Below are 26117 nucleotides of genomic sequence, written 5' to 3'. Positions count from 1 at the left end.
AATTTTTATTTTGTGCGAAAAAATTCTTGAATGCCAGACCAGGACTTTAACCTAGAATCTTTGGATAAAATGGAATGGAATGGAACGCAAGGATATCAGAGGATATTCTAAACCCCTTATATATTGCAGATCCTGGAAATCAATCCCTTGTTACTAGGTCTTTCTATTTATCTGATGGGTATTTTACTTTTAATGGCATTTATTTGTTGTTTTTTTAATCTGTATTTTTTAAGATTGACAGAGTTTGGGATTATCCTTTGTAGATTGTGTTTGTGAAAGTATTTTACTCGATTATTCCTTGGTAGTTTACGAAGATATTTGCATCTTTCCCATGATGCAATTCTTCTACAGTACATCCACTAAAGGACTTTCAACGCTAGTGCCTTCTGGTCGCAGGAATGAGCCAGATGGGACCCTAGTTTTGTGGAGGGTCTAATGCACTCCCTTCGTGGAAGGTATTAGATGTGATTTTTATAGGCAATTGTCTGACTAGAAATTGTAAGATGAAGGAAGGAAAGGTAATCTAGGTTATAGAGGGAGAGATGCTATTACTCAATCATGTAGATTGGCGGAGTTTCTATAATAATTCTCCTATTAATTATAATTAATTTTTCCTAAGATGAAATTCCTTCCAAAACAGAAATTGTAAATATCTGGAGAAAAATTCTAAAAACTAAAAAATTTAAGAATTTTAATAAAATATTTTGTGAGGTATAATAAAAAATATATAAATAAAAATTAACTTACGTATGAAACGTTCAATGAATAATGCAATAGTAATTACATAAAATACAAATAAATAAAATATGTTCTGTCTGTTTTCTTCTAAGAATGTTGTCATACAATCTATATGCTTTGAAAGCCAACTTTTATCATCATCTTGAGATGCATCTACATGGAAACTTGTCATTCTGAAATTAATTAAAACAAAAATGAATCATTCATTTACAACTATTAATTAAATATTTGTTAGCATTGTGCAAAAGTTATATACATTTCATTTAATAATATCCACTAGATGGCATCAAGTAAAAAAATACATCAGAAAACTCGAATTCAGGCCTTTTAAATAAAAAGAGTTTGATTCTTTGTTTCAAAGCTAATTTTGATCTCAGAAAATTGTCCAGGTTTGTGAAATCTTTAAATGCTTTTTAAGTGTGTTTTCTAATACCCAGGTGATTCAAAGAGAACTTCACAACTTTAAAAGCATATAAAAATTTATTAGATAACTTACAGATTCAGCTTAGGTCTCATTTCATAGAAAAACTCATAAGGTTCCTCACCCAATATTAACTTTGGTTTGATATAGCTTCTTCCATTGTAATGCAACATACATCCAACCTGAAGTTGATTTCTTTCCAGACTGTAGCCAGCAAGTTGGACATTACCTGTGCAGCTGCAGGATTAATTCAAAGTTTTAGCGCGACAAGATCAGCAGGCAAAGGTGGTATGTAAACCAGATCTTTAATGAAACCCCACAAGAAAAAAATTTATAATGGTCAAATCTAGGGAACAAGGTGGCCATGTGACCTTAACGACCAAGCCTGCAAATCAAGTATTGAGAAAATCTTGGACTTCTACACAGGAATGAAGTGTTATCTCGTCATGCTGATGGCAACCATCTTGGTCATGATCGTCTAACTGAGAAATTAGAAAATTTTGAAGCATGTCCTGATAAATGATATAAATTATGGTTGCCTCCTGAAGAAGAATGAGCCACACACTCTGCTTAGGGCATAAAAAAACACTCACCTTAGGGCTATCATGAATGAGGTGTAAAGTTCGCTGCCTCATATTTGGTAATTATGGCTGTTCACCTTGTCACTGATGTGAAATGTTGACTCATCCCTAAAAATTACATCGTCTAAAAATGAATCGTTTCTGTGATTCCATCCATCATTTCTATACAAAACTGCAGTCGAGCAACCTTATCGTCATCTGTAATGAGTTGAACCACAGTTAGTTTGTGTGGCTTCAAGTGCAGTCGTTTATGTAATACCTGTCAAACAGTCGCTTGTGGAATACCAGTCTAACGTGATACACGTCAAGTTGATTTCTTTGGACTACAGGCAAAACTTTCTCTAAGTTGTTCCACAGCAGATTCAGGGATATATAAGCATCCTGATGATTTTGTATGTTTAACAAAACAACCTATCTCGATGAAGGTTTGGTGCCAAGAGTAAATTTTACACTTACTAGGAGACTCTATTCTCTACAAAAATTATCGTTGAACTGCAGTTGCTGACTGGAAATCATGAAACCAAAACACACAGTGAGCACATTTCACATCAGTAAATGAATCCATTATTAACAACACTGGTGACAGTGCTGGAGGCTGAATTCAGTACTAATGTACTACGCGAAACAAAACTTTATGTTTTGCTATGAAATGAGACCTCAACCAAATTTGTAAGTTATAAAAAATATATTTCTGTATGCTTTTAAAGGTGTGAAGTCCTTTTAGAATTATCTGGTACCGGTATAGTGATAAGGAATGACACGACTATTTGTTTTCAATTTTCCCAACAAAACTTCTTTATCAATTGATGTAATTAAATTTCCATCAGTAACAAGTAACACAATACTGAGATTTTTGACTTAAACAACTCTGACATCTTATTAAATATAACATTTCCTCTTCTTCAAGCAAGAAGTATGAATCCCAATAATTCCCCAAAAATCTTTCAACATTAAACAATTTAACAACATTAAACTGTTAATGTATAATATAATATGTATAATATATAAGTTAATATGTATGTATATATATAAGTTAATATGTATAATATATGGCTCAACTGTGAGCCATATATTCAAAATCTGTTGACCTGTCAGCAATTACAGAAAAGTAACTACTCTGTGAAAGTTCAATAATAAGTTGATCAGAATTCATCGCATTTTGATTTCAATTTCATCACTGCTAAAAACTACACTATGATGAATCAGCAGTAACAGTGATAAGATGAATCAGTTTAATTGTTAATTTGGCAGCAATGTGGAAGCAGTAATAACAAAATTTTCTTGTATTTTTTAGGAATTTTCTTATCTTCTTTAACCTGACCTGTTTCAATCATGCAATCAGGGGTGCACTTGTAAATTTTCCAGTACGTGAACATTTGATTTTAAATTATAGCAGACTGCAAGAATATGGTCCACAGCCAAAGACTATCGGTTACATGACAATGTTATGAAAAATGCACATTAATTTCAATGTTTACACTGATGAGAAGCAAAAGTAATTTTTTTCATATCAAATGATTTACTTTGTCGCCATCTATATACATATGTTCAGACAACAGCAGTGTCTTTCATAAAACTGTAACACACTAAGGAAGTAACAATATCTTTCATTAAGAAATATGATTACAATGAATATTTAATATTAAAATAAAATGTAGGCCAGCCTTTAATTAAAACTTTTATGTGAAAGGACAATTTTTTATTACTCTCAAAAAGCAGTACCGTATGGTGTTCTGACATCAGTGCAACCATGCATGATCTTCCTAATGATCTCTTCGTGAATGAAAAACATCCTTTCTGGCCACCAAGAAATTTCTGTATTTTATTCTTGACCTTTGCAGACTCCAAACATTGTTAAACTGAGGGTGTATGCTAATTATTAGTTTTACTAAATGTTAATGAAGATCCAGGTGGAAACAAGGACTTTACTATAGAAGTCTTGGTTTAGTTTCATAATTTTTTTTTTAAATTACGTAACATAATTGATATCACTTTATTGCAAATTTAACATATCTAGTTACTTGAAGACAACATAGTATAACATGTTTGTTGTTCATTCTGCCTTGTTACTTAATATTACTTGTTATTAAAATGAAAGTATTTTTATAATTGCAAATGATAAACTATATAAAAATGCTGTGATGGGAAAGAGTACACAATTGATATAGGAAATTTTGAAAAAAAAAACAACTATCAATCCATTAAATATCATATTGATTTTCTCATGTGCAGTTGTTTTGATGGCAAGCTAATAAAATTATCCATGCAGGCTTGATATGGCCTTGGGCCAATCATCAAGAAGGCCTATTACAGATAATAAACTATGTAATTTAACAACATATTTCATTATTAATTCTCTCTTACCTTGCTACGTTAGTTGATGTATCCAAGAAATTTTGTTTTGCTCCCTTACAATCAAGTCCGATGGCGACAAAATCACCTTTATATTCTTTCATCATTAATTTAAAATCATTGTACGTCAGGAAATCCTTTTGTTCCAAACCAGCATTCTAGAAAATCAGAAAAAAAATAATAATACAATAGTAACAAATAATTTTAAAAAAAGTGAATTTTTTGATAATCTAGAATGTAGCTTTAATAGTTTGGTCTTGTAAAAAGCTGCATCCTTTATTCAATAGAGTAAATATATTTAAGTTATATCCAATGTTTATCAGAGCAAGATCTTTTAATTACAATTTAACAAAAAAAAATGGTAACTAAGAATTATAATAGACAAACCGACATTATTGTGTACAATTTAAAATTTTTACTAAACTGTGAATAAGTAAACTAATTAAGAATAAAGGGTGATATATTAGTTACTGTATTCTTACATCTCATCCTTTGAAGTAATATCTAAGTGGTATTCTATTAGTGTATAACAGGCGTACAGTTACTTTTCAAATATACTATAGTCGATGTAAAGAAAAGTAACTACAAAACACAGCTGATATAATAAATCTATTAGTAATACTAGTAAAAATACCACACAGACACTTACCTGAAACATTCCATCAATAAGTTCAGTAACTTGGGCATCTGACAAACTAGTAGTTCTTGCGATTTCAACTAACGACCTTAACATTTCTGACAATTCTCCTTTATCAATTACACCGTTTCTATCATTATCACACATATCGAATATTATTCTTAATTTATCTTCTGTTTTACCACGTGAAAATAATACAACAGTATCCAAAAATTCCTGAAATAAATGATAAAAAAAAATCTATTATTATAGGTTACTTTACATTAAAAAACAATTAATAAACATATAAATTTATGAGTTAACTTTAAATTAGAAACTCTCTATTTATTTTTTTAACAGAAGTTGTAATGGAACTACTTAATCTAGGCATCTCAAATTTGATTTGAAATACAACAATTCAAATTACAATTTGAAGTACATTAATTGTACGAAGCACTGAGTTCGATTGGTATGGATGACATTTATTTCAACAGAAACACACTATTGTTATCTCAATAAATAATTATTTATTATCATAAATCTTCTCACATTTCCTTTAGTAAAGTTCCTCTGTGTTAGGAACTGAAAGTAGTGGGTGAACCAGATTCCTTACTAGGTGAGTGTTTTCTGTTTATAGTGTAAGGCTCTATATATAGAGAGATCCAAAAGTTGCACACATCAAATTAATAAAAAAAAATAAGACATTAAGAAATAACATTTAAAGATTTATTTATTTTCACAACATACGCTTAAAATGGCTATCCCATTCAGTAATGCATGTACGAAGTCTTTTTACCATGTTTGAAGCCACTTTGTGGAGCACATGTAAACTGATGTTAATCTCCGTTGCTATGATCATCTTTAGTTCCTCCAGTGTGTGTGTGTGTGTGTGTGTGTGTGCAAGCGCGCATATGGCTTCTTTTTATAGACCTTTCCTTTCAGGTAACCCCACAGGAAGAAATCTGGGGATGTCAGTCAAAACAGGTGAATGTGAGGCCATAATCCTATAGAGATGATATGCTTTCCGAAAAACTCACACAAAAAAGCACGGTTTTCATTAGATGTGTGATATGTAACGCTGTTGGAACCAATAAAATTCATCATCTTCAAGAAACGCAATAAACTGTGTAATGATGTCTTTGTACGCAACACTGTTCATTGTAGTAACAAAGAAAATGGGGCCCAGTATTTAACGATGTGATACGGCATACCGCACTACCATTTTCTGAGAGTGTAAGGGGTTTCTGTGTAATACATGTGGGTTTTCAGTCGACCAAATTCTAGTGTTTTGACTACTCCTATAGCCACTAAGATGACACCATGCCTCATCAATGTAGAAAACACGGTCAAGCTCTGAAATTTCATGGTTGTCAATAAATGGCCGAAACCATGTGCAGTACACTATGCCCTTTTCTTTATCTGGTTCCTTCAATTCCTGTACAATGTGAGCAAGATATGCACGAAAGTGTAACTGCTTCACTCCTCTTTGAGTACTTCCATAAGAAATCTGAGAGTGTACTGATAGTTTCCTCATGCTTTTTGAAGGCAAATGCTGCATCACATTCTTAATCTCAGCATGTTTAGCATCGGTCAAAAATGGCTGGTCTCCTAGTTCTCTTCTTGTCTACAACTGATCCTTATTCTCTAAATCAGACAATTAATCTTATTATGGTCCTACTGTTAAGCACTACAACATCCAGATATTTTCCATTAAATTCATCTATATGTGCATAAGAAAAAATGATGTTCAACAATGAAAACTTGTTGCTCTTGGGAAAACGACATGTTTACAGAGTAATAAACAAAGCACTACTGCAAGTGTCATATGATCAATACACATCACAATGGAGTTTAGTTTGTTGTTGTTAATACCCATGGTGCTACTATCTTGTGGTACCGATAAAACTTTTTCAACTACACTACTACTTATAGACACTTTAATTTTGATGTGCGCGACTTTTATACCTCTCTGTATTAAACAAACAGAAAAATAAAAATTATTTATTACATTTATCCAGTCCCTTTTTTTGTACACAATTAAATATTTCCAAAAATGAATAACCTGTAAATGTTTCCATAAATGTTTCTTTTTAATGAAATAAGTCTGAGTTTTTTTACCTGAAATGATATTCTTCCATCACCATCTTTATCGACTATATTAAACATCATACGAACAAAAACAGCATCTGGTTTCATACCAAGAGCACTTGCAAATTCAGCTCTTGAAAGTGATGTACGCATTACAACTTCTCCGCCTAAAAAATGAAAAATAATCAATGGTTACTTTGATTTTATATTATTAAAATAAAATGATATTTATGTTAATAAAATATAAAAATGAAAGAAATGTGTTTGATTATGTTAAATAAATTGTACAGAAGCCAGTGTAATATTAATCAATCTTTTTAATGTACATCAATGAAAGTGGTTACCCATTGTAGCAAGGTTCAACTGAGGTCTTTCTAAATTTTTTTTTGTTTTTTGCTTGATGAGATTCACTACAGAAACTTGAAGCTTATGTGTAGGAATATGAAATGTAATTTTTGTAGTGTAAGAAAAATTCCATGCCTGACCGGGATTCAAACCTGGGTCCTCTGGATAAAGGCCAAGACGCTGCTACTACTTGTGCCGCAGAGGCTGGCAAAAATCACAAAAAAAAAATATAATAATAATTTTTAATCAAAAATTTTATTAACTTAATCTTTTTCTCAAGTCATCAGTAGAATCATTTGATGCAATTTTCTATTTCTTTCTATTCTGTGCTAATATTTTACCACCAACATATGTATTACATCTTTCATCTTCAATTATCTGTTGTTTTTTTTAATTCAAATTTCTGTCTTCACAAATGTTTTTAACTTCTAATACATCTCTATTATCAAGTTAACAAAAGCGGGCAAAAAAGTTAAATCTTAATACTTGGCCCAACAATCTAATTCTTTTTTCATGAGATTCTGGCTCAAAGTTTTCTCCTTTTCTATTTGTAATCAGATTACTTCATTTCAAATTTAACTGACCTAAATAAATTTTAATATCCTTCTGTAACAGAATATCTAAAAGGTTTTGATTCTTTTCCTTTATATTTTTCATACTGCATACTTCAACTAATTAAAAATACTGTGCTCTAAATTCATATTCTCAAGAATTTTTTTTTAATTCTTAGATTTATATATATTTTTTATATTATAAATATTTTATCTTATATATATATATATATATATATATATATTTTGGCATGAAAGCATGAAAACTCTCTTTGCTTGGACCAACCTATTTATTTTTTACATATGCATAACTTGATCAATCCTTAAAGTTATATATTTTTAAAATCACTTCACAACAAAGATTCACACACGATGCAAAATTACAACACATTTGTAAAGGGATAAAATAAAAATAGGTAATAATATCAAAATATGGTATCTAAAATCTTGTATGGACATATGTAGCAGAAGGAATAATCAAAGTTACCACAGTGGACATGGTAAAGACAAACAGTTGGTAAAACAAACCAGAGAATACTGAAAAGAGATGGCAAGAAGACGTTCTACAGTTATTCAAAAGAGGAAACAGAGGAGAATGAACGACATGGAGAGTAGGATATGAGAAACAGTCGTTGTAACGGTGTAGATTCACCTATAAAATAAATTAAAAATGAAATAAAAATATATAAAAGTACCTTCATCTTCTCTTCTTCTTTTTTCTCCAGGATTTAATCCAAAAGTTAAGGTGTACGCTTCTCGGAAAAAATGTTCGAGTCGTTTTTGTCTACGTTCTCTTGTTTCTGCTTTTGCGAGCATTAAATCTCGAGGTGCCTATGTAATTTAACAAATAAGTCATAAAATAATTAGTTACATTAAATATTTTTTTGGGATATTATTATAATTTGGGATATTTTAAAATACGTTATACAGATTAAATGTTTATTAAATATTTAAGCACAAAAATGTTTTTTAAATAATTTTTTAAAATATCGTAAATGATTCATTATCACCAAAGTTTTTTCTAAAGGCCTTCCAGAACTAATTATTTTTTTCTAATTCGGTTGAGTATCCATTAGCAAAAAAAAAAAAAAAAAAAAAAAAAAAAAAAAAAAAAAAAAAAAATTAATTGTGCCTGTTAAAAGGTTATGAGAACTCTAATTATACAATAAAACAATATACTAAGTATTTAATCTAGATATATTTGTTCATTTAATATGTTTTTTTAAAAATAAATTTAATACGTTTGAAAATTTTAAATGTTCAAGTGTATTTAGAACTTGATATTTATGTCCTTAGTTTTTTCTTTTTCCTGTTTAGCCTCTGGTAATTACCGTTTAGATAATACTTCAGAGGATGAATGAGGATGATATGCATGAGTGTAGTCTTGTACAGTCTCAGTTCGACCATTCCTGAGATGCGTGGTTAATTGAAACCCAACCATCAAAGAACACCGGTATCCACGATCTAGTATTCAAATCCGTGTAAAAATAACTGACTTTAGTCAGTTCTAGGACTCTACACTAGAACTCTCGACTTCTAAATCAGCTGATTTGGGAAGATGTGTTCACCACTAGACCAACCCGATGGGTTTGATTTTTATGTACCGCATATAAAAAAATGTACCTGTTATGATTAATATTTATATATGTGTGTTTTCTTTCTATGAAATGATTTGCAAAAAAATGATTCTATTGTTAAATAAGGTGGTTGTAAATCCAGCCTTTCTGATGTAATATTTAATGCCATCATTGCAGTTTAATAGGTTAGCTGCTAAACCCAAAACAGCTGTAGTTGATGACTCCACTAATAAAAAATATTTTTTCCACCAATTTTTTTTTTTTGTCTTTTCAATCAATATAATTTCTATATAAAAATTTCATTCTATCTTAAATTCTTGGTATCTAAAATCTTGTATGGACATATGTAGCAGAAGGAATAATCAAAGTTACCACAGTGGACATGGTAAAGACAAACAGTTGGTAAAACAAACCAGAGAATACTGAAAAGAGATGGCAAGAAGACGTTCTACAGTTATTCAAAAGAGGAAACAGAGGAGAATGAACGACATGGAGAGTAGGATATGAGAAACAGTCGTTGTAACGGTGTAGATTCACCTATAAAATAAATTAAAAATGAAATAAAAATATATAAAAGTACCTTCATCTTCTCTTCTTCTTTTTTCTCCAGGATTTAATCCAAAAGTTAAGGTGTACGCTTCTCGGAAAAAATGTTCGAGTCGTTTTTTTGATTATAAAAAACAACAATAAAAAAAGAAGTGAAACATAATTTTAGTCCTCACAGGCATTTCAGTGAGCGAGTATAAATTCAGAGAATGGACAAATAAATGAAAGGAATGGTAAACACACTAGTTTGTTTACAAGGATGAAATAAGAAAAATAAACTACTTCAATTGCCTATAAATTAGATCCAAGAATGCAAATTTTTATGGTTTACAATGCACAACAAAAAACTTTACAATCAAAAATCACTTTACGATAACATAATTCAAAAGGAACTGTAAAAAATAAAAATAAAATATTTCTAATAAAAGTAACAATTTTTAAACATATTTAAAAGAATGTATGTGCCATACTTATAGGATTTTTCTATAATTATTTTGATCTAATAGTGATTTAGAAAAAAAAACAGTCCAGGCACATATGATTAGCATGTCTCTAAACTGGGTTTTAATTTGTTTGTCATCCTAAATAAAAAAAATATTTTTACAAATTGAATTTATTTTATAAAAACCAACTGTTATTTTATAAAAATAATGTAAAATTTATAATTATTAGGAAATAGCTCAGTAACTTTCGAATCTTTTGAATGAGGGTATAAAGAAGCTAAGTATACTGCTGGAATTTGCTCTATTACGATATGAAGTTTTTGTCATTAAAAATGAGATGCAATAAAGGCCTTAGCAACTGGAAATCACTATTACACTGAGACATTAAAATGGGTTTCATAGCCTAACTGCACATTTAATTTAAATTCCAGAATCGGGTCTGTCAACCTGTTAATTTGTATAATCCTGGTTATTGAATTTGTTAGTTTTTTTTTTAGTACACTGCAAGAATATATGAATTAAATTGGAATGGACAGATTAAACCTATATTTACCCACAAACTCAAAAAAACCTTTATAGACAGCGCACATAACAGAATGAACTTCTGCAAATTACCTCATAAAAACAAAGATCTCAACATACTTGAACAATATGAAATTTATAAATTTGACAAAAAACAGATATTAAATGGAAAAACACAATGTATAAAAAAATATATTATCCAACTCTACAAAAAAAGAGTTTCCTACATTTATAAGATAGAACTATTAACGACAGTATCAATAAGACCAGTACAAAAATTACTGCATAATTAGCTTCGAAAGAACCATAGGAAGAATGATTTTTAAGTCATTTTACATTTTAGGTTCAATTTTCGTAATTCCTATTTATAAAAATTTATACGCACAACTAAAAGTTCATAATTAATCAGTAATTCCTGATAACGGAGGAATAATCTGAAAGCGCTTGGACAGACAATACTTACTTGTTAAGTGAATATTCTATTTTTTTATATACATTTTACATTTTCATGTAGTTTTAACGTAAAGCGAGTCATCTATATCTTTAATCATTTTACAAATATACCAATTTACAATTAATTAATTAACTTCTAATTCTTCAACAAAACCAATATTTTAATTCTTAAATAAAACTAGTTTATATATCTAGCTGGTAAAGTAAAACTACTCTAATTTATTATACCTGTAAAGTAACCAAATGTTTCTTTTGCGATGTCAAAAATGATTCTAATTTTGATATAAATTTTCTTCTTGCTGATATCGAATCAAATTCAAGCACTAAATCATGATCTCTTGGAACTCTTATTAAAACTAATGGTCTCTTCTTTTTACCTCTATCTGGCACCTAGAAGGAGAAAAAAAAAATTAATTTTTGAAGAAGTTTAATAAAGAAGAAATAAAAGTTGGCAACACAATTGTAGTTCTTTCCCATGACTATGGGTTGTTTCTGATGCACGGCTTACACACACGACTTAATTTAAAATATTTATCATTTTATTTAAATATAATATTTTTTTCGCTTATTTAATTTAATGATTCTAACTAAAGCCTGCGCGCATACTGAATTTAATTCGTGTGGGAGTGGTGGTACTAGTAGCGACAGCCAGCACGAACTAAAACAATGTAATTTCACAACTTACATAGAACAAATTTCACTTGTATGGTCGACAGACTGCTGTAGCCATGAGGCTTAACACATCAGGTATTAAAGTTGACTGAGCGATCAAGTTTGAGACCCAGCCAGAACAAGATACTTTTTTATACTTTAAATATTATTCATTTATTTAATTCTACTGCTCACCTGCGACATCATACAACATAGCAATTTATATAATATATATTCATAGCATAGCAGTTTAGAGCATTTTTTGGGGTGGGGATGCAATTTTGAAAACTTTTTTGGCAAATTATTATTTTTCAATCGTTAACAAATGTGCCTAAGAAAAATATGACCTTAATTAGGCGAAATCTCGAGATACTGAGGGTAACCTTGCTTTACAGCTTCACCCCCTTGAACTTTAAGTTGAAAATTTAATAGCATCAATGCCCCATATATAGGAGGACTTTGACCAAGTTTCATCAAAATTGGTCCAGTAGTTCTAGAAATATAAGTAGATTTAGAGGCCAACACTGAACACACACACATGTACATACAAACATTAACATCCAGAAAATTTTCATCCAGTTTTTCACCCAAATTGGACAAATTACAATAGTTTCCCTTCTAGCGCTACAGTTCTGTTATAATGCTACCTAGACGAGAAAGTAAAAAGCCAGCTTAGAAGTAACGGTATGGAAAATTTTCATCAAAAAATAATGTGTACTGTAGTTAATTTTAAATAACTATTCATGAAAGAGTTTTAAATAATCTACATTCACAACAAAATACTTAAATATTCATCAGATGTATTAATAAATAATTCTTAACATTGTATAATAAAATTCTGAACTCATTAGCTAACAATTATTTCTTAATTTTTCATTGACTAAAATTAAATCATCACTGATACACATTCATGAACATTAAAGAATAAAATTAAAAAAATTATAATAGCTAATGATTTAAATCATAATTTCCATATTTTTCAATTTACAAAGAAACTTCAATGGAAATTTACCACTATCGTAATCAAAAATCCAAATTATTAATGTAAATGGTATAAATTATAAATTATTAGTAAAAATTTATCATTTATCACCTGAATTACTATGTTGTCAAATTTCTTGATAATATCTCAACACGCTGTTCAAAGGAAAAGCTTATCACTTTATAATAAATTTATCATATTGGTGTCATATGAAATCTGGGAATTACCTAGTTGAGCTAAGTAATGTAAATTACAATTCATAAAGAGATTTTACAGTGTATTTATAAAGTTATGCAAACCAAAATAATATCATTTTTATACTTGTAAGTTTATTATAATAGGGTTTCCTGTAAGCCAGATATTTTGCTTAGACTGTACTAGACATGATTAAAAAACACAGATCAGGGAACTCATTGTTCCTGTGATTGTGACAACACTTTTGCAACAGTATTAAAAGAATGCTGTTTTCACAAATCTAATTTGCATTCATAAACACTAGATCTTTATATACAAGGGATATTCAATAATTAATGAGACAAATTGATGTAATTGAATGAACTTTCGGTTCAATGACAATAAAACGTTTTGAGGGTCAAGTTGGCAACCTTTATAACACATTTAATCAGCTGTTTGTTCATAATTAATCTAAACATAACCTCTTTTGCTGATTTCAGAATATCAGCTCTGCTTGAAACATGTATGTCGAAAGAGCAACATTCAGTGATAAGATTTTTGTTATCAGAAAGTGAGAAACCGACGGAAATTTATTCAAGAATGTTGAAACAGTATGGTGAAAAGTGTTTAAACCACAGTAACGTCTATAAGTGGGTGGATAGTTTAATTTGGGTAGAAGAAGTATGACTGATCTCCATCACTCTGGAAGACCAGTTGAAGTTTTGACTACCGTGCTACAAAATCGCATAAATAATCTTATTTATCTGTCTTACTGGTGAAGACAGGCAAGTCAAAATTTCCTAAACTGTTACTTTATGTAATATTATTGTTGCAACTGCAGTATTCAATCATTCATGACATGCCAAATTATTGCAAAACGTGTTTGAGATGGGTTCCAAGACAGTTGACTCAACCCCTTAAAGACACCCGGATTTTCATTTGTCCTGCGCTCAAACAACGGTTTGAAGTGAAAGGTGATGACTTTCTAGATTGTATAATAATCTGTGATGAAATGTGAATACACCATTTCGAACCTGAATTCAAACAGCAAAATCTTGGGTGGAAACATCTGGATTTGCCCAACAAAAAAATTTGCAACTCACATATTTGAAACTCGCGCATCAGCCAGTAAAGTGATGTTGATGGTCTTCTGGGACTTACAAGACCCAATTTTTAGTGGGAATTTCACTGTGAACAGCGAGTACTATTCTAACATGTTCCAAGGGAAAATGAGACCCGCGTAGGGTAAAAACAACAGGGCGCTCTCTCAAAAGGTATGATTTTCTTGCGTGGCAACACATGCCCCCACATCGCTTAGAGAATGGGAGAAATGTTCGACAAGTTGGATTGGGAGGTATTGTCACATCCTTACAGCCTAAACTTTACCCCATCCAATTTTCATTTGTTTGGCCTGCTTTTTACGTGTCAACAAGTTTGATGACAATGAAGCAGTCAAAAAACCGTTACATGAATGGTTCAAACAGCAAGGAAAAGACTTCTACGGTGCAGGAATCAGAAAACTCACAGAAGAGTGGTAACTAAATGTTGCTGCAGTCTGCATTGAAAAGTAGTGCGTTTCATTGTCATTGAAAAAATTATTTTTTCTCTACATGAATTTGCCTCTAATTATTATTGAACATCCCTCAATGATCTACATAGATTATATAGATCTTTATCAGTTCTTAATTTATTTATATTTACTCTACTCAATCCGAGAATCTTACTCCAAATTTTCCTTTCATTCATCTCCATTGTTAATTTCTTTCTCTGTGGTAAGCATTCTATAATATACAATCCACCTAGTTTAACCATCCTTTCATAATGTCTTATCTTAGCATTGATGGATTATGCTTTCTTATATTTGTATTTTGGAAAGTATGATAAGCTTTTCCCATATGTATATTATCATTTTGTCATTATTAGTAATAAAAATTTAAGCATAAGCATATACTTACGTGCAAATTATATTTGGGCGAAGATCATTAGGAAGGTAGATCATCTATCTACTTTTATGATATTATTGAAAATATTAATTAAAATGAGATAATAAACAAATAGGGTGATTCAAAGAAACGGGAAATTTTTAAAGTTGTGTTGGTAGCCGTGGGCGATTGGTACCACTTGATAAGTGGTGCCAGCCTCTCTAACCTAACCTGCCATTGGGTTGTCATGGATCCTTGGAGTGGTGAGCAACGTGCATTTGCTATCAAAGTGTTTTACAAAAACAGTGTGGAGGGAGCACGTAGAGAATTTCGCCGTCATTTTAATCTGGGACGGAACAACTGTGTTCCATCAGCACATGCAATTAAAACATGGATATATAATTTTGAGGAAATTGGTTCGGCAATGAAAAAGAAACCTCCAGGATGTGAGCGAACCGTTCGTACACCACAGAACGTTCAAGCTTTACAAGATGCTGTCACATTAAGTCCACATGGGTCAATCCATCGCGTCTCAGCATCTTTACATCTGCATAGTTCAAGCGTTCGAAGAATGTTAGTGAAGGACTTGCAATACCATCCGTACAAGTTGCAGATTGTCCAGCAACTGAAACCGAACGATGCAGTTGTGCAAGCACAATTCTGTAACGTAATACTTCAGAAGATAAACAATAACGAAGAGTTTGTTCATGAACTGTGGATGTCAGGCGAAGCGCATTTCCACCTCAGCGGATTTGTTAACAAGCAAAATTTCAGATACTGGGCACAAGAAAATCCTACACAGCTACACCAGCGTTAGTTGCAGAGCCAGAAAGTGACCGTGTGGTGTGCTATGTCATCTTACAGTGTTATATTCCCTTATTTTTTTTGAGGACGACAATGGTCTTGCGATTACAGTGACGTTGGCTCATTACGTAGCCGTGCTTGAAACCTTTGTTGTGGAACAACAAAAGAGATTTCTACCGATTCTTAACACAGCCTGGTTTCAAAAAGACGAAGCAACATCACATACTGCACGAATATTGATGGTAGCTGTATGCCGGTTGTTTGGACAACGTGTCATTTCACGAAACGGTGACGTTAGATGGCCTCCCAGATCGCCTGATCTCTCAGCTTGCGATTACTTTTTGCGGGGTCACCTTAGAAGCAAAGTGTTCCACAGTAGACCTGCTACAACGGAAGAACCGAGAAGCAGTTGCGGAAATTCCAGTCGAGATGTTATGTCAAACCACAAACAATTTAACGAAGAGACTTTGTGAGTGTTTACGTAGAAGAGGAGGTCACCTGCAAGACGTCATCTTTAAAAAATAAACTAAAATCTATGTAACAACATACAACAACATGACAAATTACATGAAATAAAATTCATTTTCTAAAAAAAATTTTGATTAACGTTATTTAATTTTTTTAATTTCCCGTTTCTTGAGATACAGAGTGAATCACTCTGTATATAAAAAAAATTATTTAATAATAAAACATCATTTATGAAAAAAAGTATATATTGTTACCTGAGATTCTTCAACAGTAATAGTTTCTCCATTTTTAAATGAAACACTTCGTAATTTTTCACCCTTTCTATCAACAGTATGTAAATTAGTTTCAGGACCAAATCTAACTTTAACAATTCTTCTATGATTTGCATGTAACCACTCTCTGCAAGAAAAAAAAATGCAAACAAATGCCTTTCTTTATTCAAGAAAAAAGAAAACGTAATGGATTTATATAAGAAAATATATTTATCAAGAAATAAATATGTATAGGTATAAAAAAAAAACACAAAACAAAACGATTGTAGGCCAATAATAAAAAAAAAACTGATTTGTTTAAATCTAATTTTATAATCATAAATCTAATAGACGAATAGCAAATGCTTTCTACTTTTTTTTGTAATTAATAATTATATCTAATTTAAAATTATAAACTTTGAAATGAGAAACAAAATCAAATTTTGTAAAAACAATACTTTTTAATGATTTATTTCTAAACATTTTTAATTGCTTTTGTAACCATCTTTAGTAAATGATGGTTTTCTCCTTCTAACACCAGTTGATGTTATTGTTGAATTTTTTTTAGGTTAAACACATATTTAGATTGTCATTAAAAGGTATATTGAATTTGAATTCATTTAACATAAAGTTGTATTTATATACATCAAAATTTCTAAGTGCTTTAAGGTCTGTTATTTTTTTTTGAGTGTAGAAAAACAAAGTTGTTATTAATGAATAAATTGTTATTGGTGTTTATGAAATAGTTTGGCAATGTTACCTCACCATTGCTATGGAAATCTTTCAAAATATTGTTCATCGCATCTTTGTTTGAAGTATCATTCCATTAAAATAGTGCTTATAATATTAAGAAATACCGGATGTTCAAAAGAGAACTCCAGGGTTTCAACAAATATCATTTTTATTTTTCCGTACTCAATAATGTTTTATGCATAACCTTGAAGTGACAAAAATTAAGTTTTATTTTACTCATTCTCCACCAGACAGTAGCTGCATTAAACTGTTGCAAAGGTCAAACTGTTATGAGCCTGGGCTTCAGTACCATGGTATTTCCACAAGAGAAAGCAGAAACTGCCATAGAAAAAATCCCATAATTTAGTGATTAGGATAAAAATTGAAAATGTGTGAGATTGTTAAGACAATAGGGATCACAAATGAATGCGTGCATCATATTTTACTCAAATATTTACATATGAAAAAATCATCTGCAAGACGGATGTTGTATTTGTTCATGATCATTTGATTGTAAACATTTCTAAGCATGATTTACGGCAGTTTAAAATAGTAAAGAAGAATTTTTGCACTATTTCATAACAACGATGAAATTTGAATACATCACTACAACCTAAAATGAAGGAACAGTTAATACAGAGGATTGCCAGTTGGTAAACTTATTCCAAAGAAGGCGAAAACCATAAATTCAGCAGATTTTTTGGAATGTTCATGAAATAATTTTCAATGACCTTGTGCAGAAGTTTAAAATGATAATTCGGCAGTAGTCGCATCTTTTCTGAATTGTTTAAATGAGAAAATAAAGAAAAAATGACCGCATTTGACAAAAAAAGAAGGTTAAAACAATGCACCTGTTCATTGTACTGCGACTATGACAGCAACTATTTAGATTATGGAACAAAAGTCTTCAGCAATCCCTTACTCACCAGACTTCTGACTATTTTTTGTTGAGAAATAACGAAAGATTTTTCCTAAAAAATTGTACTTCTTTTTTTCTGCACAGCATTATCATACACAATTTGTAAACCTTGATTATATATTGTTTAAGGTATGTAAGCAAACACACTGATTACTAATTTAAAAGCATCTTCATTGAAAATTACATTTTATTCCCAAACTTTTAATCATTTTCATTTTATAATCTCCAACAATTATTGGTTCAGTGTAGCGGACAATTAGTACAAATATTATTTTATAGGCTTAAATCTTAATAATCTTTTATAATATTAAACTGAAAAAGTAGAAAATTGGTTAGCAGACGCAGTTACTTCAACGAGCACCTCGTTCATTTGCCTCTGTATATTGTTATGTATCCTATATGCATTCTTTCGTACTATTTAATTATTCGTTTACATATATATATTTTTTTATGTTTGTTTCATATTACCACGCAACATAGTTTTGTTACTTTATTATTACATATTTCAAACCAGGATATTTTTTGTATGAATAGATACAAGCAGCTAACTAATACTTTAAATAAAATTAAAAAAATACATTTAATTTTAAAAAAGTAATAATAATTAAACATTTTTTCTCTTTGAAATATCTAAAAGGTGAGAATTAAAAATAAATTGAAACAGTAACGTTTTTAAATTTGTACAGTTTTCTTTTTTTTTAACCGATATTTATATTAATTATTAAAAGTTAAACAATAACGAATAAATTTTTTGTATAAAAATAAATTTTTAAAATAATACCTGACAGCCATTTTATCAACTGTAGTTGGTCCAGCTTTATTACCAGATCGTAATTCTTCTTGTTTCATTCGTAACTGACGTTTTTTTTTATTTTGTAATTTAATAACACCATAACCTGCTCCACCACAAATTAATGGCACAAATCCCAAGAAGACGCAAGCATAAATATATGCTAACTCGCTTCCCTGTAAAAACATAACTACAAACATAATTCATGTGTATAATTTAACCAAATTTTTTTAAATAAAGAATATTTAATTTGATAAACTAATTAAGTTACCTTTTACAGCATATTAAAGTATATTTCCAATAAGTTTATATCACCAATTAGTAAAATTTTATAGATTTGAATGAAATTAGGTTCAATAAAGCCGAAGATGAGGCTACATTTACAAAAATTATTTCTTATAAAAAATGTAATAATTTCATCTGTACCATCTTGGTCCATCCATTTATGTTTCCATTTAATAATAGATGAAAAATATCAACTGTATATTTTTTTTTACATTTTACCATAAAACTATCGACTTTGAAAGCTGATTTCAAAGTCAAAAGTTCTTTCGGTTGAAGTGTTACAATGAGACAATATCAACCAAAAATTCATAACAGACCATAATCTTTTATAATTATTTTCAATGCCTAAAAGTTAGGGAAAAAACTTGTCTAACTTAAATGTGTCCTCGGCTCAGACTAAAAAATAAATCAACAAATTTCTTTCTTCATGAGATTCATTAACGTACTTTATTCCGATCTTAACTACATTGCCATGTATTCTTTCGTATATTATTTTATTTAAACTTTTTCTTGATTTCAATTCACTTTATCTGACCAATTTCAACTCTTCAAAGGATTCCTAACTTTCTATAATGTTCTAAAATGCCTACACGTTATTAACAAATATATGTTGAAAAAGATAATAAATACTGACAAGATTTTTATCATTACCTCAAAATAATCATATCCTCTAAGATATGAACAAGGTTCTAACTGCGATGTATTTAACTGTGAAGGTTGACGACATGGATCTCCATCAGACCAAAAGAAAACATCTTTTTGAATCGCATCGAATGGAATATCAGTAGCATTAACAATAACATCCCACATTTTTACTTTACGTATGTTCTCTATTTCTTCTGATGTAAACATTCTACAAAAAAACCACAAAAAGAATTTTAAATTATTAAAAAAATAAATATTACTCTCCATAAAAAAGGATGGTGCATGAGTTTGTTTGTTGTATATGCTCACATTTTTATTTTAGCTGCTATTGGCGCAGTGTGGATCAATGGTAGTGTGCCAGGCGACTCTCCCTCACAGCCGACTCTATCTCAGTAGAAGTAATTCGTTGTCAATTAATTTGTAGATTATTTAATTTAGTTTCTGAGCATAGATTATTTTTTAAAAATATTTTATATTTGTATTTTTATTCAATTATTATTTATTTAATTTTATTAATAAAATAATGGGATTGTTTATTAATATTAAGCAGTAAAAAAAAAAGGATTCTTTATTTAGCAGGAGAGTCATTGGCATGCATCTGGTCGGCACATCACGTGGTCCGCTCTACACCAATAGCAGCAGCTGGATTGGAAAATAACACACGTAAGACTAAATGAAGACGATGGCATCTCCAAGTCAACTACTTGTTACAAATATGGCTAGCGTTAAACATTATATTTTTATTAAAAACTATTAAATTTTATATTTACTAGCGTTAAACATTATATTTTTATTAAAAACTATTAAATTTTATATTTACTCACTCCTTAAGCCTATTTTAAATATAAGAACACAAAAGTGTCCAGAAAAATATTCTCTAGATACTAATAGTTCTTTTCTTAAAATATTTCTGTAAAATACTTAATATTCTCACAAACATGAGGGTATGAATGCGTTGAGGGTCAAGGGGACAGAGCCCCTAGTTAGGTGGTCAGGCAAGTGAAGTGAGCTCTGACCTGCTAGTTTTTAAAAATTAAATGTAACCATTCATTACTATTACTGAATGACGCAGAATGTTCTAAATGAATTACACATACAATGTTTGTTGTTTTATACTGTGTTCACTTAATTTTGTCTGTGATGACATAACTATGTTTTCCTTTCCTTTCATTTCAAGTTCTGTTGCCACAATAACTATTGTGTTATTTTTATATCAAGTTTATTATTTAAATATGATTAAATATTTTTAAAATTCCATTAACAAATCTTTTCTTATAACAAGAAGCAACACTTTCTGTTACTAAAAGTATAACCATGCCTTTTAGAATTAAGCATTACACATTAATTAAATAAAATTACGCATTACTTTAAGATACCTTATATATAAATATTTTATTAAATAATTAATAATGACTTTAGTCATATCCAATTTTTATCTTATAATTGATTGTGAATTCTGTGATGCTGCTCTAATCAAGGTTTATTACGATTTCCCTTGAACATACAGTCAAATTTTGGGGTTATCCTTTTTTTTATTCAAAATATAGCTTATCCACCCATTAATTACAAGATCTACACAATGTATTATAATCTACTGATAGAAATAAAAATTTATTTATAATATTCAACAATGCAATTGTTCAGGTTACAAATTACATTTTTAAATTTATTTCTAATTTCATTGTTTATTTCTTATTTTACTAACATTAGCCATTTTATATTTATTTTAATTTATTTCTTCTTTATTTTACTAATATTAACTTTTTAAATTTATTTTGTCCATTTTCTTTCTTTTTGAATTTTTTGGTCTCAGTAGAACCACAATAAATAGTTTCACTTATTGTCATCTCTTTCCTTTTGTTCCCAATCCTTTTTTTCATTTTGCATGACTGTTTTTGTCTTTGCTGGATCCATTCTGTTTTTGTTCTTTTCTTACGAAGTCTTTCACATGTTTTGAGTTTCTGTTAGTGATTTCATGTGTTTTTATCTTTGTTTCTTTTAGATTTTTTTTGATCTGTTTGAACTTTTTTGTAACTGTCTTTCTGTTATTTCCTTGATCAAAGATTTCCTCGGTTACCCTTTTTTCATCTGTTCTCATCAAATATACAGGGTTATCATAAAAGAATGGTGCGGTTTCAGTAATTCATAGTAAGATTGTAGAGAAATTTCTAGATGTTATATTGGTATACCTGAAAGCCTCCAATCCAAAAGTTTGTTTATCAGCAGTTGTAACCACAACGTCATTTCTTGTATTGTTGTTGCGGTGAGTTTAGCGAGTTACTATGTTCTCGGAAAAAGACAAAGAAAAGTGTGTTTTATTGATGGCCGAATTAAAATCCGTAATCTTAGTTCAACGTGCATTTCGACGTGAATTCGGAAGAGATCCACCGCACAAAAATAACATAACACGTCGGTTCAAACGATTCGAAGAAACCAGATTGGTTAAGAAACAGAAATCAACTGGCAGACCGAGTGTACCGGACGAAACGGTTGAACTAATTAGACGATCGGCAATTAGAAGTCCTGGGAAGTCCATCCCCCGTCGAAGCATCGAATTAGGTATTCCAAAATCAACAGTTCACAATGTTTTACGTAAAAAACTGAATTACACGCTTATAAAATCCAGATACTGCAGGAATTGAAACCCGATGATGGTGTAAAATGTTACGATTTCGCTGTTGAAATGTCGGACAGAATAAGTGAAAACGAATCATTTTTAGACGATATAATTTTTACAGACGTAGCTACATTCCATGTGAACAGATGCGTTAACAGACACAATTCACGAATATGGGGCTCTGAAAACCCACACGCAATTATTGAGAAACAACGCGATTCACCTAAAGTTAATGTTTGGTGATTTTTCTTCAAAAATTTTGTAGGTAAACTTTTAACTAGCAAGTAAATTTGAATTTTTTTTAATGAAATTTGTTGATCTTAGAAAGTTCATATAAATAATTAGCTATTTACAGCTATTTACCACAGAACGGTAATTATGTTTTGATATTAAAACCGAAAAAATTAGAAACCTTGTTAACTGTACCATTTTTGGACATATAGCTGCTAAAACTTTCTCAGTTACATAAATTCTAGTATTTGAATAATTTTTAATTAAGGATTAATGGAAATGACCTCTTATCGATTTATATATTCAGCTTGTATAGATGACATTTACAAGCGGTGGGGAATTAATACAAAAGTTTCAAAACTAATTATCTACTAATAGAACACTTCTTCATATTTTATAGTAAGAACCCTGTGGCAGAATGGTATCATCTTTGTTTTATAACCAGAATGTTCTGGGTTCTAATCCCGATCAGTGTTAGCATTTTTCACAGATTCACTCCATCATAAAAAAATACAATTAATACAATTGTAATCAGATGTGAACTTATTATTATTATTATTACTAGAACAATAAATAAATCAATAATATAATTACTTACCCATTATCAGTATTCTCAAACCAGAATCTATCAGCTGATCGCAACCTTAAAAACTGTTCCATTATAATCAATGTAAACAATTCACCGGGACCATCATGTGATTCTAACATACCGCCAATATATAGATCTATATTATCAACATCTCCACCGTAAGCAGTTATTAATGCTTCCAACAATTCAGGTCGCTGTTTAAATAATTCTGGATTTATTTCTTCCCAAGTCTTTCTTTTTGGTAACCTAAAACTGGTTCTAACCTATAAAATACAAATCGATTTATTAATCTATTATTATATAGTTTAATATATAAATAACTATATTTTATTCAGGCATATAAATGAACATTAAAAATTAGGTATACTTCCAAAGGCTCGAATATAAATTATAACATGACTTGATAAGTAATGTCAAACTTAAATTTGTCAATAATTAGTTTGGCTTAGGTCACATTTTATTAAAATTAAGAGAGAGAATTTACATGATTTAATTGGAAGCAATATTGGCTGATAAATCAAAGATTTTAAGTTCAATACCTAGCAAAATTTCAATTTTATAGACTAAAATTAAACGTCTCTTCAATTATAAAGCAAAAAATATAAATGTAAAAAAAAAAGAAAAAATCTTACTGTATTGTAATCAGGTATTCCATTATCTCTACCACGCATAATATTTAATGCACCAAGATCTCTCCGTGAAAATTCATTTGGACCAAATAATTTATTTCGTACATCACTGCATAGTATAGTATCTTCACGTTCAGCTAACTGCGATGACATTCCCATCATCATCTCTTCTAATGTTGTATCGTGCATAACATCCTGTTATTCAAATATTTAAAAAATTATTAAAATCAATACTATTTATAATAATAATAACGTAATACAAATTCACCTGTCTCTGACCTAGCTTTTTTCTAAGTTAAACCAATAATGAAACTGTCATTGGGGGACCATTGAGCAATTATGATGCTACATCCTTATCATGAACTGGTTCAAACACCATGTGGTAGATTCTGAAATATCTTTTATTATTAATGATATGTTTGTAGGCTGTATAAGATTTAAATTGTGATTATTCATTTTTTATGTGTTTCTATGTTTTACTCACAGATTGTTCAGATATCTTTAGTTATTTCTTTTTTGTTGACAAGGATAGTTTTCATTGATGTTTATGTCATGTATGATATGGTTTATAAAAATGCATTCAGTGATGATTTTATGTTTTCCTTGTATAGTTATTAAAGTGGGTCCTGTTTGTCCTATATAGAAATTATTACAGTCAATTATTAATATATATATATATATATACACCTGCTTGTCAGACGTTTAATAATAAATAAATTCTTAAATTGTATTAATTTATATGAGCCTATTCATTTACATGAGTTTCATTTACAACCGAAACTAATTCACAAAGACACGATAAATTAGCATGTTAGGTATAAAACGTTCCTATTAGCAAATAAATTTGAAGAGTTTTTAAATTTGATGTAACATTATAACAATTTTTTTATAATCAACAATGTCATGAGGTAAAATTTATTTTATTTGCTATGATATAAAATCACACTACTTTGAAAAACAAAACGTTTAGTTTGATTTTAGTTTTAGTTTGAGCCTGTAGTAAATAATTTTTATTAAAAAAAACTCTATTTTATAATTTTAGTTTAAGAGCTTTTTATAAAATTATAAATAATGTTAAATGTGATTTATATGTTTTTTAATTGGTTTTTATATTTTATTTTATATATATGAAAATATCTTTATTGAAAACATTTTTATCAGTTAATGTTTATGTAGGTTTACATTTATTTGATGTTGAAGTATGTAATTAAGGAAAGAATTATCTACAAACTTTTTTTTTATCTAATTTGGACCATCTATGGATTACATTAAAAAACAACTTTATTTGCAATTTGTTTTCTTTTCACAAGATTGCCCAAAAAGGAGTTTAATGCATTTAGGGTGTACATATGTATGTAGGTTTGTTCCTCCGTAGCAGCCAATGACTGAACTGATTGAAATATATACCCTGTATTGGAATCCTTACATTACCAGGAGTGTCATGATTATATAAATATATACAGTAGTGGAGATTTGCCAGTTGAAGCAAAAAGTTCATTAATGAATTGAATTAATGAACTGTAAACTGTAAGCTTCCATCACTGTGTGAACTGAATGATTTGAATCAATATAATGAATATTATAAAAATAATAAATTTAAATTTACGTTAAATAAAATAAAATAAATTAAAAGAATTTCTGTTAATAATAATGTGCTTCCCATGGGGACTGCATTTGAGGCTAGAGTGGTGAGATGTGAGCACCTCATGCAATGCTAGACCAATCATTACTTTATTGGCCAACAAAAAGGAATGTAATGTATTTATAAGGGTGTATGTATATATGTATATTTGTTATTCCACCATAGCAGCTCAACGGATGAACCAATGACCTCACGTTGGAATCCTTATATGACCGGTTGTGTTATAGTCTATATAAATATACACATGTATTCAATTTTTTAAATTTTGAAAAAATTTTGTCTATATACAAATACTATGTACAAAATTGTCATCAGCACGCTCTTTAATTATCCTAAATTAAAGAGCAATGATTTGGCAGTCGTGTTTTTTAATTTTTAATATTTATTTACCAATACTTTTTCATTTTTTAATTACCGTTATCCATTTTTTCTTAGAAAATTTTCTTCTTTTTTCTATTGATTTTTACTGTAAACTTTTAACATTTTTTAATTTTATTTCTTAAAATATTTCAATTTGAAATCTCTTCTTTAATATTTAATTTCTTTAGGTCTT

The 26117-nt window shown here is 29.7% G+C and overlaps 1 protein-coding gene across 3 annotated transcripts in view; it reads right to left on the bottom strand.

The window, feature by feature from the left end:
* Positions 1–26117, bottom strand: part of Duox (dual oxidase) — a 390283-nt gene that overhangs the window by 20585 nt on the left and 343581 nt on the right. For all 3 annotated transcript variants that reach the window (XM_075381172.1, XM_075381171.1, XM_075381170.1), the window contains 11 exons: positions 23926–24117; positions 23303–23556; positions 19863–20064; positions 18918–19102; positions 16489–16633; positions 11462–11623; positions 8388–8523; positions 6827–6963; positions 4742–4945; positions 4105–4250; positions 748–911 (listed from right to left, as the gene is read on the bottom strand). In XM_075381172.1, the coding sequence (XP_075237287.1) occupies positions 748–911; positions 4105–4250; positions 4742–4945; positions 6827–6963; positions 8388–8523; positions 11462–11623; positions 16489–16633; positions 18918–19102; positions 19863–20064; positions 23303–23556; positions 23926–24117 (1927 nt within the window). The remainder of the gene's footprint in view (positions 1–747; positions 912–4104; positions 4251–4741; positions 4946–6826; positions 6964–8387; positions 8524–11461; positions 11624–16488; positions 16634–18917; positions 19103–19862; positions 20065–23302; positions 23557–23925; positions 24118–26117) is intronic.

This window comes from Lycorma delicatula, chromosome 13 (genome assembly GCF_047948215.1).
Source record: "Lycorma delicatula isolate Av1 chromosome 13, ASM4794821v1, whole genome shotgun sequence".
Classification (NCBI taxonomy): Eukaryota; Metazoa; Arthropoda; class Insecta; order Hemiptera; family Fulgoridae; genus Lycorma; species Lycorma delicatula.
This window is presented reverse-complemented; position numbering and strand designations above follow the sequence as displayed.